Source organism: Gadus morhua, chromosome 10 (genome assembly GCF_902167405.1).
Source record: "Gadus morhua chromosome 10, gadMor3.0, whole genome shotgun sequence".
Taxonomy (NCBI): domain Eukaryota; kingdom Metazoa; phylum Chordata; class Actinopteri; order Gadiformes; family Gadidae; genus Gadus; species Gadus morhua.
This window is the reverse complement of record NC_044057.1, coordinates 14,418,748-14,436,247: the sequence shown is the minus strand read 5'-3', so window position 1 is coordinate 14,436,247 and position 17,500 is coordinate 14,418,748. Positions and strand designations below refer to the sequence as shown.

At 45.2% G+C, this 17,500-nt stretch overlaps 2 protein-coding genes across 5 annotated transcripts in view; one reads left to right on the top strand and one right to left on the bottom strand.

Moving 5' to 3' along the window:
- Positions 1–1,831: 1,831 nt before the first annotated feature.
- tlx3a (T cell leukemia homeobox 3a) lies at positions 1,832–5,895 on the top strand. 2 transcript variants are annotated; one of them, XM_030369113.1, is made up of 3 exons: positions 1,832–2,534; positions 3,664–3,898; positions 4,777–5,895. In XM_030369113.1, exons 1-3 carry the CDS (start codon positions 2,105–2,107, stop codon positions 4,958–4,960), a joined length of 849 nt encoding a protein of 282 aa, XP_030224973.1. In that variant the 5' UTR covers positions 1,832–2,104; the 3' UTR covers positions 4,961–5,895. The 2 variants fall into 2 exon arrangements, with proteins under 2 accessions (XP_030224973.1, XP_030224972.1); XM_030369112.1 differs by having other exon boundaries at positions 3,661–3,898.
- Positions 5,896–6,290: 395 nt separating this feature from the next.
- Positions 6,291–17,500, bottom strand: part of kcnip1a (Kv channel interacting protein 1 a) — a 39,323-nt gene continuing 28,113 nt past the window's right edge. For all 3 annotated transcript variants that reach the window (XM_030369109.1, XM_030369111.1, XM_030369110.1), the window contains exons 2-8: positions 10,371–10,495; positions 9,886–9,955; positions 9,713–9,783; positions 9,040–9,147; positions 8,666–8,770; positions 8,494–8,556; positions 6,291–8,213 (exon numbers count right to left, since the gene is read on the bottom strand). In XM_030369109.1, coding sequence (XP_030224969.1) covers positions 8,166–8,213; positions 8,494–8,556; positions 8,666–8,770; positions 9,040–9,147; positions 9,713–9,783; positions 9,886–9,955; positions 10,371–10,495 — 590 coding nt within the window. In that variant the 3' untranslated portion in view covers positions 6,291–8,165. The remainder of the gene's footprint in view (positions 8,214–8,493; positions 8,557–8,665; positions 8,771–9,039; positions 9,148–9,712; positions 9,784–9,885; positions 9,956–10,370; positions 10,496–17,500) is intronic.

Sequence of the window (17,500 nt, the reverse complement as noted above, 5' to 3'; positions counted from 1 at the left end):
ATATAGTGTTAAAAAATGAAAAGGCCTGACATATCTCTCGACATTTATTCAATGCTGTTTTCGGTGCTATAAATACACGGGCGATGTTATCGCGTTTCGATGGTGGTCCCTCGGTTGGAGACGGAGTGGGGACTATACGGGTCATCATCAGGCGTATTCATTGGATTACACCGTTTTACTATAACACCCGCTATCCGGACCCGGGGAGAGCCCTTATGCTCTGACAATTGTAGGCCATCGGCCGCACTTACTTAGAGGGTCTGACGGAGACTGGGACACCATCCATAGCCTCCACCAGCGCGTAAACGCATTACGCAGTGACCAAGTTGCTGTTTTATTTCTTTTTACGCGATTAATAAAATATCAGAGGGACATTTTCTTTGTAAAAACACACGTCCAACATCTAAACCAATTTTTTTTTTCTCTACGACAATATTTGCACCACAAATGCGGGGAGGAGAAACATAAAAATGTCTTCAGTGCTGACAGCTCTAACTGACCCATTCTCCCCGTCGTGGAGCCACCGTAGCGCTCACATATGGCCGGGGACAGTGGCCAAGAGTCACTCTGTCCATATTGCCAAACAAACACCCCGGGCGCTCTACTGCCTCATATTGCTTCATAAGTTTAGCTGGTGGTGAAGGGGAAAAAGTGGACCTTATTTTAATAGCCTGCATTTTTTATTCCCTTTTATTTTTTTGGGCTCCCACATTTCTGTTGCGTCCGCAAAGAAAATGTTTTTGGGAAGATTTTGCAAAAGCTGCGATAAATCAATGCAGTATTTACTTAGGATAAGTCTATTGCGTTATAACTTATACACATAAAGCTAGGAAAGAGATATCGAAAAATTAATACAAACGGGATATGTGATTGTTAAAAAAAAGCATTAAATAGGCTTAAACTAAATTTATACATGCATAAATGTATCTGTATATATATATATATATTTATACATCTATACATATTTATTTATATATGTGCGTGTGTGCGTGTGTGTGTGTGTGTGTGTGTGTGTGTGTGTGTGTGTGTGTGTGTGTGTGTGTGTGTGTGTGTGTGTGTGTGTGTGTGTGTGTGTGTGTGTGTGTGTGTGTGTCCGCGCGCTTGCAGAACAATAATGTGATAATGTAAAAGCTATGCACCCAATAGGCATTTGTCTAATCCTGAGATAAGTGAGTAGAAATACAATTAGCTGCTCACTTTTGGCCTCACTTCCATTGACTGCAGCCGATTAGTAGCTTGAATGGACACTTTATCTGAAGTGGCCCGTGGCCTTCCCTCGTCAGGTCATTTACCGACCGGTGTCAGCGACCACATCATTAGGCCTGTACGTTGCGCCATAGACCTTGAATTACAGACTATGCCCCATTGTTTCTCCAAACGGTGTCTCTTTTCTCTAGGATAATTCGAAAATGTGGGGAAATGTCTCAAAGGCCTACCAAATTATTTAAAATAAAAGTGACAATAAATCTTTTTTGACGATACACTTTTTAAGTACACGCCACAATTCTCCAAAATACTCAAAGACATGGTTCGATGGTGAAATTCATAAAACAATCACTCGAGCCTAATTATTAACCGAATCTTCTACTCTCGCCCATCATATTTGTGCAGAATAAATCGAAACGGTGCAAAGATAATGCGTCCGTCAGGATGAATCGTAAACAATCTGCACACCCATCCATAAAGTTTAAGGGGAAATCGTCAGTATCGGTGCCAAAACATTTAACCTTATGTGCAATCAGTCATTTCAGTGCCAGCCAATGAGACGTCGAGCGTGATGGAGCAGCACGGTGCGTGGGTCAGGCGGGGAGCTGAGAGAGACGCAGGGTCTTGACGCGCGGAGGGGCAGAGACACAACGTCTCATCCCACAACGAGCTAGTCCAACTTTCACCAGCGCGCCTGCAGAGCAGAACCTCCTTTTGTAAATGGGACTCGTTTGACTAAAACACCGGCCGATCTGGATTACGAAGAGACAAGTGGACTCGAACGAGTTGAAGAAATGAGTTTGGTTTTGTCAGTTTGATTTTATATTCATTGCTTTTGGTTTTGGTTTGGTTTTCAAACCAAGCATCCCCTTGCTCCAGTCTCGGTCCGACGCTGGGGATGGATCACGCAGCGAGCTCACCGAGTCCTCCCGCTAAGCAGGTCCACCACGAACCAATCAGTTTTGGGATAGACCAGATCCTCGGAGCCGGTACAGACTCGGAAAGCGGGCGGACCTCAGGAGGAAGACAGAATCCCTCCGATCTAAACAGCGGAGAAGGCTACTACAGTTTAGGAAGTCCTACCGGTTCCAGCGCGCCCTCTTACGCGGCGTTGTCGATCTCCCTGTCCGGCATCATGCCTCCGGGAGAGTCGGGGGGGCCGTACGGGGAGACCAGGAACCTGGGCACCCGGGGAGTGATCCGGGTCCCGGCCCACAGACCCATGCCACCCACGGGTCCGCCAGCCCCGGTGCAGAGCGTTGTTTCGGGCTTCGGAGGGCTGTGCTTCCCCTGGATAGGGAACAGGTTCTCCAAGGATAGATTATCAGGTAATGCAGAATGTTTATCCAGTCACTCGGCTCACAAACCATCCAAACAATATCTGAATGAAGACTGTATAGGTCAGGAATCCGTTGAAAGCTATAGCAACTAACTGAATTACAGGCCTGTATTGTGGCTTCACATTCACACATGACAGTTTTAACAGGGATTCTTGTTGTGGAAAATAGCAACATATAGGTGCTGTATATTCGCCATTATATTTGACGTGCATTGGCTATCAGAGAGCCTGAGTTAATTGTAGAAAGGAGGCCTTATGTAGCCTAGCCTGGGTTTCTGCACGCTACATTGAAAAGCTAAATAAAATTACATTTAAGGAACACCATTCATGAATAGGAATTCATAATAAACGATAAAAACGAATATTAGTTATTAACCAATAATTCACCCTGCCTCAAATGTCAGAAACCAGTTGAAAAGCCATACAAATTCAGGCTGATAAAAATATAAAACAACGGCCTTTTTTTTTTAAATTAGCCCTATACGAAAACCTCTCTGTAAATGAAGAATACATATTAACTCCATGCTAGGACTATTTGGATAATGTAGAGTGTAATATTAACCAAATCCATGAAGTAGGAGATTAAGATTCTAATTCAGTATTGGACTGGCTGCAGTGGTCAGGGTGAACTTAATACAGGCCTGCGTGTGTTTTAGCGGCTCTTGGTTTATGGCTCCTTCAAATGCTATTACTATGAATATGTAATCATTTTATTTTTTTAAATATATCGTAATCAGATTTATTGTAACGTTATCTGCACCATCTGTTTTACGGGTCTCTCCTATACCCACACACAAACACGCACACGCACGCACACACACACACACACACACACACACACACACACACACACACACACACACACACACACACACACACACACACACACACACACACACACACACACACACACACACACACACACACACACACACACACACACACACACACAAGGTTGTTTACCTCAGACAATTGTAAAGCTCTCTCTCTCTCTCTCTCTCTCTCTCTCTCTCTCTCTCTCTCTCTCTCTCTCTCTCTCTGACTCTCTCCTGCCCTTCTTCTCCCTTCAACGCTCTCACCAACTCTCCCCCTCTCCCACCTCTCCTCCTCTCCAGCAGCCCTGGTGCCTTTCGCCGTCACGCGGAGGATAGGACACCCGTACCAGAACCGAACCCCCCCCAAACGGAAGAAGCCACGCACGTCCTTCTCCCGGGTGCAGATCTGCGAGCTGGAGAAGCGCTTCCACCGGCAGAAGTATCTGGCTAGCGCAGAGAGGGCAGCGCTGGCCAAGAGCCTGAAGATGACGGACGCACAGGTCAAGACGTGGTTCCAGAACCGCAGGACCAAATGGAGGTGAGTCGGTCCGACAGGACCCAAGTCCGCTTGTCATGCAGACCCCCCCCCCCCTCCCCCCTATAGGTATATGGACCAAGGTAAAGCAGCTTTAGTTTGGACTATACGCCTGTAAAATGTGCCTAACAGACCGTTTTCAGACATGAAATTACAATTGTATTTATAAATTATAGGGAAAATCATGTAACTGAATATATGCATAACTATAGTAGGCCTACGATACAGCCTGCGTTTCATCCTGCATGATAAAACAGATGAGTTGCTTAAGCCTACTCTTCCAATTGCATTCCTCTTATAAATAATTTTACCAAAAAACATACATTAGTTAAGTAATATTACTAGCTTATTACTATTAATAATACTGATACTATACTCTTCTACTACTGCTTTTACTGATAATAATACTATTTTGGAACACTTTGTTTGGGATTGTTTACAAAGTGATTAAACCTGATAATTCAAATGAGAAATGTATAAACACAGTTTAAAAGATTAGAATAAAACGAGGCCTTTATTAGCCTACAATTTATTTAAGCATTGCCTGGGTTAAACAATCCTGCATTCCTCCGATGAGAAAGTGTGGATCTATGCCAAAGGTCTACTTAGTAAATAGAGTCCTAGTTTGACGGACAAAACATTTCAGGGTTATCAGAATGGGTATTATACCAACCCTAAATATTTCACCATTCACCACGTTAAAAAAAAGGATATTATTAATATTACTAAATAATGAATACAGCATATTCAAAGGAAATATACTAAACGCTATTCCTCTTCCTAAATACGATTGCCTTTTTCAAATAATCTTCTGTTTATCCATATATATGTATTTATCAATCTTTCTTTTATTAATCTATTTTCTTATTGCGCCCCCTCAGGAGGCAGACGGCAGAGGAGCGGGAGGCTGAGCGGCAGCAGGCCAATCGGCTGATCCTCCAGCTGCAGCACTCCGCCCTGCAGAAGTCCCTGGGCGAATCAGGCTCCTCGGACCCGCTGTGCGCGCACAACTCCTCCCTATACGCCCTGCAGAACCTGCAGCCGTGGGCCGAGGAGAGGGAGTAGACTACAAGAAGCTGGGTGACATTGACAGATCGTGCAAAAAAAAAAAAGAACGAACAAAACTAAACCCCACTATATGCAGCTTTATGTCTTTTTGGAGAAAAACTATTTAAAAAAAAAAACATAAGTCCGTTAATACGGGCAGAACGAACAGAATCCACGGGACGTCATGGATGAAGAAATTGTGTCTCGGAAAAACAGAAATTGTGTCTCGGTTTGTTAATCGAGACACCTGGAGGGAATGGGCCTTTATGCAGGCCTCCACAAGCGACACCTTCAGACTTTTCAAATCCTGGTGGAACTTTAAATGACTGGACTCTACCGGTTTCTATTCCTGCATCCATTTAAGGCTTTTACATTTGTTGTTTAGAGTAGAACAGAGATAGGAACATATATCCAGACCTGTGAAGGACGTAAGCGGCTGTTGTGTTTAATGGTCCTTATGCCAGAACGCGTTTCAACCAGGACCTATAAAGTGGTTTAGGGACAACAGCCCAGCCGAACGGATAGCGATGTAATAAACCCTTCTTCATAAATAGTCACCGAGGTCTACTTGAATAAAGCACGCCACGTCGTATGAATCAAGAGATTTTTAAAAATCAATAAAAAGTAATAAAGTTCTGGAGGGCCTGCTCAACATTTACAACGCATTATATCTACATGCAGGCTGTGAGTGCCCGGGCGTGTTGGTTTTTTATGGAAGCGACTGTTTACAGTGATATAGATTCAGAAGGACACGGAAGAGGGTCAGAAGAAGAAGGATGCATGTTGCATTACTGGCGGTTTCCACTTCGTTTCACGCACATATCGATTCCCTTGTTGTTCTGTGACTTTTCAGATCGATAAGAAGATGTGCAACTCTTTTGTACAGTTGTATAGTTGTTGTAAATGTCGTGTCTATATGATGCATAAACCATCACAATGTTTATAATGCCTAAAATCTGCTTTTTTCATTTTCGATATGGTATAACTACAAGAGAATGCACTGCATTTCTTCAGAAAAAAAAGAAAAATCGACTGAATATCATTTTTTAAAAGTTTATTGATAAATATAATGATTTATACAATTTTGCAATACACACATTATTTCATCTCGACAGCTTGTATCTATGTCTGTACATCTGCTCATTTTTCAGTCTGTCTGTCAGTCAGTCGGTCCATCTGTCTGTCTGCCCTTTATGTCTGTATGCAATCATGGGTAACACTGAGACGGCGCATCGCACCAAAGGATTCTGCAGTACTATTCATAGCACAGTGAAAGGGTATGACGTTAAATCATTTATTATTAGTAATTAATCAACACGCTTTTGTTGTTGCTAGATTTATTTTTTTGCACATGTCGCTCAAACCCCCACGAGGGATGGCTCGCGTTCACAACATGGCTTCGGTTCCTAGAGGGACAGCGAAAAGGTCCACACCTTTCAGTTATTGTACCCCTTCTATTGCATTTCTATCACTTCTGTAAACCCCAGCCCATCCGTTCTTGAACTACACTCCCCTCTGATCTACACTCCCACCCCCCCACCCATATACAGTCCCCTCTTCACATCTCCTCTCCTTTACCCTCCTGTACCCTGTACCCTCCCCTCTATTCTCCCATCCCCTCACTCCTGTCCCTCTACACTCCTTTACACTCCTGTACCCTGTACCTCCCCCTCTATTCTCCCATCCCCTCATCCTAGGAGGTCTACCTCTGCCGTCGCTCCCTCACAGTGACAGGTTGGTGGTATTGAGAGGAGCTTTATGTACATCTTGGTTATCCGGGTTCGGATTCTTCCTGCTGAACACAACATAAGGAGGTGGAGGAGTTCTTCCCACAGTCCACCGAGGTGATGCTATCCCACTAGACACCAGTTAAGTTTGTTGGAGTGCGTGAATTCTGGGAAAGAAACCCAGATAACAACGGCGCCATCGCTTGTTCCACATCCCAAGGGGTCTCAACTCAACGACAGCACATGAACAGAGTCACCAAACGGACGCACTCAGACGTTAACACTCAAAAATACTCACACACACACACAAAGTCATTGTTCTGCCTGTAAACCAAAAACTGCCATATCAACATAGAGGGACGTGGATCAGGGACCCTGTACCGATACGATTGGACATGGGACCAGACGGAGAAGCGGACAGACAGAAGGGACGGACAGAGAGGTGCCGTAAGCAGGTAGACGCACTGTACGGACACGTGTTTACAGTCAAGTCGTTACAACACTAATACACCGACCCACGCCACTGGACCACACAGAGCAGAAGGAGACAGGGGCTCCACAACCACGGGAACCATGCACAAGACGGTCAACACTTTCAACGGCACGGTTCACATCTGGCCAGCGGTCTGGCCCACAGGCGTCTGACCCCCGGCCGGATTCGCTAGGCCCGAAAGCGGTGAGGTTAGCGCTGAATATAAGTGTGAGGGAAACGGACACGTTTTGGAGAAATGAACGCCGGTAACAAGGCCGCTTCTTAATGCGATGGAAGCGGTTGCTGATGAATAACCAGGGTGAGATGTTGTCTTCCGTGCCTGCAGATACATATGCATATTCATGGTAGCGTGTCAGATGATAATCGCCAATGTGTGTCAATAATCACCCACGTTCTAGAGTGCACTTTGATTTGATGTTTTCCAACTGAGGGATCACCACAGTGAGTTGTAGTGTAGAGAACAGGTCGTCCGAGATTCAGTTGTTCAGTGATGGCGGGGGTAACGGTGGACATAGCAAGACACGGCAGTGGTACTCAGTGTTCGGACACGGGTATGAAGTATGGAATATACACAGACTCAACACCAGCAACAACGTGTAGGAGAGGTGGATGCATGAAGTCAAAGGTTAAGTTTTCATAGGTAGGTCAAATCAGGGGGTGGGAAAAAGGGGGAGAGGGGGGATTTGTGGGTTGGGCGTCTCAAAACCGTCCCGGCCTTGAGGGCGCTGCTGTGAAACAGCGTGCATGCTCAAAAGCCTTTGTTAATAAAAGGTAAATAATAATAATAAACATAATAAATAAATAAATATCAAAAGAGGTAGGTTGCCCCTGGCTTGGAGACATCCCATCATAGCAGGTTTACTGGGGACAACGAGTCCCAACGTCTGCAGAAAGAAGCCCTTTACTGTCGCACGATAAACATACTCCGCTCTCCATTCTCTCTCTCTCCCTCTCTCTGTCTCTCTCTCTCCCATCTGCTGCTTCTTCTTCTTCTTTCTTTTCACTAGATGACGTTTTCAAAAAGCTGTAGAGACCTCATGATGTTTTCATCCTGCAGGGAGTCAAGGAAACGTTTGGTATGGTGATCAAGAGGCGTATCAACAATGCAATTGCTCAATTGTGTGATAAAAACATTGACCACTAGAGGGTAGTCAAAGCCAACGAAAGATCTCCGTCTTATAATTTTTTTTAATAATATAATAGAAGTCCTTCCAAAGACGTTGGATTGACTTTAATATTTTGAGAACAATAAGTAAGTGTAAGTATATATTTTTAAATAATTAATATTGATAAAGTCTAGATAAAGTCTGAGTAGAAGGAGTAATTGTTACCTCTTGGCAGGAAAGGATGAATTCATCTAGAGTGACCACTCCATCTCTGTTTTTGTCCATTTTCTTAAAAAAAAAAAAAGAATCTTGATAAACTAATAGTTATGCTAAATATTAAATTAGCACAAGGTCTTTACACACACAAACGGTTGAAATGATTGTGATGTGTTTGTACCCGGAAGAAGGCCTCCACGTGCTGTTTGTGGGAGTCGTTCTTCAGTGCGGGGTAGGTGTACTTCCCCATCATGTCGTATATCGCCCTTACGATGTCCGTCATCTCCTGCAGAGCCCACATGGTTAGTGAGGTTCACACGGCACGAGTCAGTGATGGACTCAATCATGAGCAGATGCTAAACTCTTCTGTATTGTTTAACGATATAAAGACATGGACACAGACACAGACACACTGGCAAATGCACATGCACGCATTCGCACACACACGCACACACACACACACACACACACACACACACACACACACACACACACACACACACACACACACACACACACACACACACACGCAGACACACACGCACGCACACAAACCTCCTTGTTGATGTATCCGTCGTGGTTGATGTCGTAGAGGTTGAAGGTCCACTGGAGCTTCTCCCTGACCGAGCCTCTTAGCAGGATGGACAGAGCCGTCACAAAGTCCTGCACGGTAACACACAATCAGCTGAACCAAGTGCACCACTCTAGTTTAAGAGGATGTTTACCTCAACACTTTCACTTCTGTTATCACAGCCTTTGCCTTTCATCCCCTCGTTAATGTAATCAGAAGCACCTGAGGCACCTTGCTCAGATGGCATAAAAGGAGCGTGAGCAGTATCTCTATATCAATATTACTATACTACTATTCGTTATGTGAGTTTATAGTGTATATCAGTTTTATTCACTCATCATGAGGAGTCCTAATGCGCAGAGAGGGGTCTGTCTATTGCCCCAGGGGCCGTGGATATCTTTCACATGCAGGAGAACTGAGTATATGTGTGTTAACTCAAATAAAACCGGTGATCTATTATCGTCAAAATGAATTAATTTGATGCTATACGTCACTCTTGTGTGAGTGGTCGTTGGGTATTTGTACACTTAGCCATAACATTGAACACTAGCATCATCATGCTTGGTCGTAAGGGACCCTCACAGTTCCGGCTGAGCACTGGAGAATTCACTTGTAAGGATGTTTGCGCCGCGGTTGCAAGTTTGTGTTTCCCCCTACCTCGAACTTGATGGATCCGCTGTGTTCTGTGTCGAAAGCATTGAACAGGTAGTGTGCGTAGGGGCTGGCATCTGCAGGAGACAGAGAAAAGTTTCCTTAATACACAAAGTACACAACGACACACACCCACACGCAATGCTTGGAGAATTTTTGAACCGCAATGTGTGTCGTACCTCCATGGGGGAAAAACTGGGAGTATATTTGTTTAAAGGTGTCCTCGTTCACCACACCACTTGGACACTCCTGGGGGGAGGGGGAGGGAAGAAGAGAGAGAGAGAGCAACAGAGAGAGAGAGAGAGAGAGAGAGAGAGAGAGAGAGAGAGAGAGAGAGAGAGAGAGAGAGAGAGAGAGAGAGAGAGAGAGAGAGAGAGAGAGAGAGAGAGAGAGGGAGAGAGAGAGAGAGAGAGAGCAACAGAGAGAGCAACAGAGAGAGAGAGAGAGAGAGAGAGAGAGAGAGAGAGCAACAGAGAGAGAGAGAGAGAGCAACAGAGAGAGAGAGAGACGTTTGAGAGAAAAAGATATGTCTTCAATTCACAGTATATAAATCATTCACCTGCATGGCATCACAATGTGGACTTGGTGTGCATGATGTGTACCATAAGTGTCAGAGAACATAAGTGTCAGAGAACATCGTGGTGGTGGAGGCCGTGCGTCTTACGTTCTTGAAGCCACGGTAGAGGACCTGCAGCTCCCTCTTGTTGAAGTTGGTCAGCGCCTCCAGCTGGCCCAGGCCCTCTGGCCGATGGCACACCATGGTCATCTCCAGGTCATCGTCCACCTTGTCTGAACACACACACACACACACACACACACACACACACACACACACACACGAACACACACACACGAAAAATTAGTCTTAGCAGGAGCGTCGATGAGTTGGAGGGAAGCTCAAAATATCTCAGAGGACATCGGCCCTCTATGACCAAGGTGAAAGGGAAAGTGATTTGCTACGTTCTTTTCTCCCCGACCAAGCGAAAACACAGAGTGAGTGTGCTTTGGTCAGCCCTCCTAAAGATGGTTGCCAACCTAATTGTAAGCACGATTATAACAATGCTGATGATGATGAGGATGGATGACGAAGATGACGACATTGGACGATATGATAGCAGTATGGTAGTAAGTCTAATTCCCTTACTCTATCCTGCGGCTCTCCCTCGCTCTCTAATTAAGGGAAGCCAGTACAAAGACACGGGCAGAGGGTGTCAGGCTGGGCTGGAGACAGTGTTGGAGGTACTGGAGGTAGAGGTCATCTCTCCCCTCACCTCCCCCAGCACCATCATTAACAGCTCATTACTCTGCTTCAGGGGAGGGGAGAGAGGACAAACCTGACACACAGCCCCACGCAGAAAGGCACGCACACACAGTGATGCTGCTATCCTAATGTTCCACACACACTCACACGCACTATACAAGCATCACTGCAACGCAGGCATTTATGTACTTATGTGCACGCGCGTGCAGGCACACACACTCAAACACCCACATATACACAGACAAACACACACACACACACCTACATACACACACACACACACCTCGGGATGGGCGAGGGCTTACAGCCCAGGGAGAGGTAATTCACACCCTTAGTCCCAGCAGACCAAAGGTATGCACCTCCACCACATATCAAACCACACAAAAAAGGTCCGCGCACACACACGCCAACATAAAGGCCCACACACACACCTCCGTGGTGGTGGAGGGATATTATAGGACGCACACACCAGCGTCTTCCAGGACGCACGTGGGCGGACACAATGCAGGCCTCTCCGGCCGTAGAGGATATAAAAGACATGTGTACCGGTCCGTTCTAACGCAGTCACCTTCACACCCTCTAAAAAAAGCACAAATAATTTAAACTTGGGACACCTCATTAAACGGTCCACTGCAAGACGTTCTGTCTGTTGTAGAGAAAGCCCGGAGAACGGGGGTAGTTAAAGGAACAACCGCCTTGCTGTTAAAGCGAGAGCCAGGCTCTGTACAGCAAACCAGTGTTGTTATTGCCAAAAGTCCATCTTCACCGAAGTGTCATCGTAGGACAAACACTGGTATCGCTCATAACACTTATTATGGGTCTGCTCCTAAAATCTACCAGGGCACGGGTGGTAGACTGAACTAGTGAAGATACGCCTACTACAAGTTTCTTTGTGCATAAACGGAGCAGATAATTTGTGATATGAGCGACGTATGTGTTTGTCCTACAATGAAGCCTCTGTGAAAAGGGACTCTAAACCAAAAATACATTCCACAGCATGTTCTGTTAGTTGTGGGTGGAAATAAAGTGAGACATGAGTGACATTATATCCATTGGATTCGGACAGGGTTATCATAGGAAAAGATGAGGTGTCCAGCCCAAACTATGCTCACATCAATCCAGCTGGGACATTTATTTAATAAAAGGAGTACTCATGAAAAACAACATGACATTCAGGACGAAAGAGTCATTGATTCGCCCTGTATCTGGCTTACGTTGGGCTAACCCATAAGAGCTGCAGAATTTAGGATCTCAATCACAATTCACCTGAACACCGATACAACTGTTTCGGTTGTAATCTAAATACCTCACTAAACTTTATGAATGAACTTAAGTAAGTCAATTTGTTAATCAACATTTTCAAATGACAGTACTTTTGAACACTGAAAAAAAGTACATCAGCAATACGACTTGAATAAAAAAAATGAACGTTTGGTTGTTAGGTCTGGCCGTCCTTCGTAGTAACGCCCCTGAGCTCAGGAAGTATCACTCCGTCTGCCTACCGTGACAGAGGCGGAGGCTACTCACCCTCCACGCTGATGACGCCCATAAGGTGCAGCATCTTCACGGCCCCGCAGCACAACACAACGATGGCTATGGCGCGTAGACTGCTGTCACTCTGTTCCTCTCCGTCCATCTCAAGCCCCCTATCTACGACCGGCTTGTGCTGATGGCCACAACTGGAAGCGCTCTTTTTCAATATTGAGATATAAAAGCTTTAACTCGTGTCGGTCGGATGATGTATACTTTCTTCTGGCTTTGGATCAACTATTTCAATTTCTTTCCAATTTCAATTGTAGTCCTATCACTCTCCGGAAATACTCCCCATCTCCTCTCCTGCAATGGTAACAGTGTCTCAGCCGTGTCTATCTCTCTCTCCCCCTCTCTCCCTCTCTCCCCCTCTCTCCCACTCTCCCCCTCTCTCTCTCTCTCCCTCTCTCAGCTGACTTTCACTCCGTCCTGTACACTGTGACTTTACCTCATCTGGCTCGCTAGCCTATCCTGAGTTCCCTCTCTGTGCACCGAGTTTAACTCGAGTCCAAGGTGCCTCATGCCACTGACAATGCCCCGTTCTCCTTCAAGAGTGTGTGTGTGTGTGTGTGTGTGTGTGTGTGTGTGTGTGTGTGTGTGTGTGTGTGTGTGTGTGTGTGTGTGTGTGTGTGTGTGTGTGTGTGTGTGTGTGTGTGTGTGTGTGTGTGTGTGTGTGTGTGTGTGTGTGTGTGTGTGTGTGTGCGTGTGTTAGTTGATGGATTGGGCTCATTAGGTTAGGGATATAAATGATGGACCACAACACGAATTTCTAACAACAACACTAATAAAGTAGGTTTGCTGGTGTTATCATTGTTTTTGCTGAATACCTAACTAGTGTTTTGCGTTAGGCCTACTTCATGGCTGCTACATAGTAAAGCAGTGTTGTTTAACTTCTTTAACTTGCTGTATGCAATATACACCAACAGGGGGCAGCATAAACTAACAGGTAGGGGATGGGATGCATTGGGTTCAGTAGGGGAGAGGGGGTGGTAATTGCTTGGGTTTTACGACGCCATATAAACAATGACATCGTGTTGGTTTTGTATAATCACCACACACACAGCAATTTATCGAGGGAAAAAAACGGGAACTGGGAGAAAGTCCTTATCCTGATCATCGATCTATCGGACACTCCCACCACATGCTGCACCGGAGGAAATTGCCAAACAAGGCAGAAAAGGGAATGGAAGATTTTAATTAACCGATTGCTGTTTTTTCTATTTGCATTAGTGGAGCACAGTAGAGCCTATAAGCTGATTCGCATCGGAGAGCCTAACATACTGAAATAGGCCTACAGCCGGTCATTTTACGGACAGCAGGGGGCTCTGTTGTATAAACAGCTTCAATAAAAGTTTACCCACTTAGCGCTGTGTAACCAAATCTGGATCATAATGCAAAATACTAAATCCGTTTGAATTTAACAGCTGGATAAGCTTTTAATTTGATTGTACGGCGCGTCTCAAAACGGCGTTTTTTTTGTTAACACCCACTGCGAGCCCTCCTGATTGCGTCGAGGGGAGACGAACAAAGTTTTTTTTAAATGGGGCCGATGATTGTGTTTGTTGTAATATTCCGATACACATTCCTTTTTGCACTCGTTAAGAGAGCAAGCGAGCCGTTAACCGGCCCAATCAGTGCCAGATCCCATCACCTCGACGCGAGCAACAGCAGCAGCAGCCCAGCGGTAAAAGCAGCTCCAGCAGGGGTAGCAGCAACACATGATGGGGCTGGAACAACTCTCGCCATTGGTTCTCATCCCACAATTTGAGCTTTCATTCTGCTTGGAAAAACAGACAACCATACAAATATACATAATGATAGATAGATACAAAGATACACAGACAGACAGACGGATAAATCGATAAATTATAATAGTCAAATACACATGCAGATAGATAGATCTTTAATATTGCTAAAAGGGAACGTTGCATAAACTGTAGCGACGTTAGCAGTGGTATGGGATTAAGCCGTGTCCATATCATAGCTAACAGGCTGTGTTACAGCCCACTCCATGTTGGGCATTAGCAGGAGTGCCTGCCTAAAGAGTCTCCACAGAGCACCGGCTATAACCAAGACAAATGCGGTTCATTATGGAAAACAGCTGGTTCCCTGGGCTAATTTAGCCAGCGCCCTCATGCTACCAACCACCCCTTCAGTACGCAATGTCCAGGGCCGGCAAGAGTCCAACAGCACCCCCCTCCCACTCACACACACCTCCCCACAGCCATTACACCCAGCAGGACTCTCTCCTAGGTTTAACCGTTCCCATCTTCCTCCAGGGTTGCTATGATCTCTATTCTGCTCTGATGTCCACGTCCCAGGAGCAACTCCTTTCAATCTCTCTCTCTCTCCCTCTCCCTCTCCCTCCCTCCCTCTCTCCATCACTCTCTCCCTCCCCCTCTCCCTCCCCCTCTCCCTCTCTCTCTCTCTCTCTCTCTCTCTCTCTCTCTCTCTCTCTCTCTCTCTCTCTCTCTCTCTCCCTCTCCCTCTCCCTCTCTCTCTCTCTCTCTCTCTCTCTCTCTCTCTCTCTCTCTCTCTCTCTCTCAGAGTCAGTCACCTCATGCTGTTGCAGAGCATCGTAGTGCATGGTCGGAATTAGCTTAATCTGTGGTCCCTAAGGCAACAACAGGGCAGGCTCTCATTGGCCTCTTGACAGTGGAGAGCGCTCTCCAGGAAACGACCGTGGCACACACACACAGACACACTGTTAAATATAGGCACACACACGGATACAGAAATATTTAGGCTGGTATTACTTTCATCTAAGCCTTGCTCACACTGGGGCGCTCCTGTTAAGGGCACCATAGTAATTTCCGTGCACACACACACACACACACACACACACACACACACACACACACACACACACACACACACACACACATATGTGCGGCTACTAATCCTTAACAGAGAAGGGGCTTAAACGTACAGTTGGAAAATTTTAGAAGCATCTAGTGGAACAGACTTGGCTGAAATGGAATATAATATTCAGAGGCAAATTTTAATGAGTGCATAATCCTATGAAAGTAAGAATGGTGTTTTTGTAACCTTAGAATGAGCCCTTTTTATCTACACAGAGAGTGGGTATTCTTCATTTGGGGCGGCCATGGTCCACCTCAATGTCTGTACAGGAGCCTCATGGGACAAACGACTCTGGAGAATATGTGTGAGATAAAACCTTATGGCCTAAGATGTGTAGGATGCAGGGCATGTGTTATCCCCATGACTACGACCCGTTTGTGATTCTTATGTAGTATCGTTGTTGTGTAGGGGCATTATGATGAGCAAATGTGAAAATGAGGTTTCCGACACAAAAATAAAAATAATAAAAATAAAATAAAACTGCACAATGGTCACGTTATCAAAAGCAACCTCTTTTCACGTAGTAAAGATTGGCTTGTAGCGTCAACTGCTACCGCAACGAATGATCAATGCATAGAACCACTTATTCACCACTATGGATGCAATTATAGGACTGTGTTGAGAAACGTAATTAAGCTGTTACCACTGCCATGACCTACAATGTATACAGTGACCATGGGGACTATGGAAAAGATACCTGATTGTGTTTGGTCAGACTGATTTATATTCAGTTGGTAATAATCTAGAACCTCCCCACTAGTTGCTATACTACTAAACTATACACACTGTACCTTTAGGTATTTGAGGGTGTCTGAACATAGATATATGTGCACACACACACTGACACATTAATTCAACCTGGATAATGAATATTCCAAAAGCAATTTGAATTTATAGAAGGTTGATTAGAGATAGATATGCAACCCGATATCAAGTTAGACCGTGTCTGAGATACGGACACAGGAACCTCCACACAGAAGAGCACAAACACACACACACACACACACACACACACACACACACACACACACACACACACACATGTTCAATGCACACACGGTCGAATGTACACACACACAAACACACACACACACACACACACACACACACACACACACACAAGGAACGTGTCATGGCAGGACAACTTAATGAGTATTCTCTCACCAGTAAATGGAAGAGAGAAACTAAATTGGAGACGTGAGACAGAGAGACAGACAGACAGAGAGTGAGAGAGACTGCGAGAGCGAAAAACAGTCACACAGAGACAGAGAGAGACAGTCAGACAGAGTGAGAGAGACAGAGAGAGATGAGGCTGAAATGAGGGAGCAGAATGGGAGAGATGAGTTTTTTTCTAAGCATGTCTCAAAGAAGGATGATAGAGAGAGGAGAAGCTGGCCTCAAAGGACTCATGGGGGGGGGGCAAGAGAAGCCTTGCAAGAAAACAGAGAAAGAAATATAAATATACACACATGTATACTTAAATACATACATACATGCATATTTCTATCTATACATACACATTTATCTATAAATACATATATATGTATACATACATCCACGTATATATAAGTCCACATATATGTTTCTATACACATGTGTATATGAATACATATATTTGTACCAACACACACACACACACACACACACACACACACACACACACACACACACACACACACACACACACACACACACACACACACACACACACACACACACACACATATATAGTTCAGCAATATACATTGAATAGAGAGCGAGGGCGAGATTGAGCGCGAGAGAAGATTAAAACAACTTTGCTGGAGGGCAAAAGCACGCAGGATGGAGAGATGGGGGCGGAAGCGAAATGAAAAATTTACCAGAGAAAGAAAAGCGCCACGTGAAGACAAAATAACAGCCTGCAAGAGAGACGGACGGTCGGATGTAAGCAGCAGGCAGGCGGGTACCGGGCCAGTTCCTGCTAGCGGCAGGGACAAAACACACGCCAGCCACATCCTATAGACGCCGCAACACACCCATCAGACCACAACAACAGAGACACACGCACACACAAACACACACAGCAACAATCTCAGTCAATCAATGTGCAGCAATGCGAAGGGCAAGGCGAGTCATCAAAACATCAACAGGGGGGCCTCCAG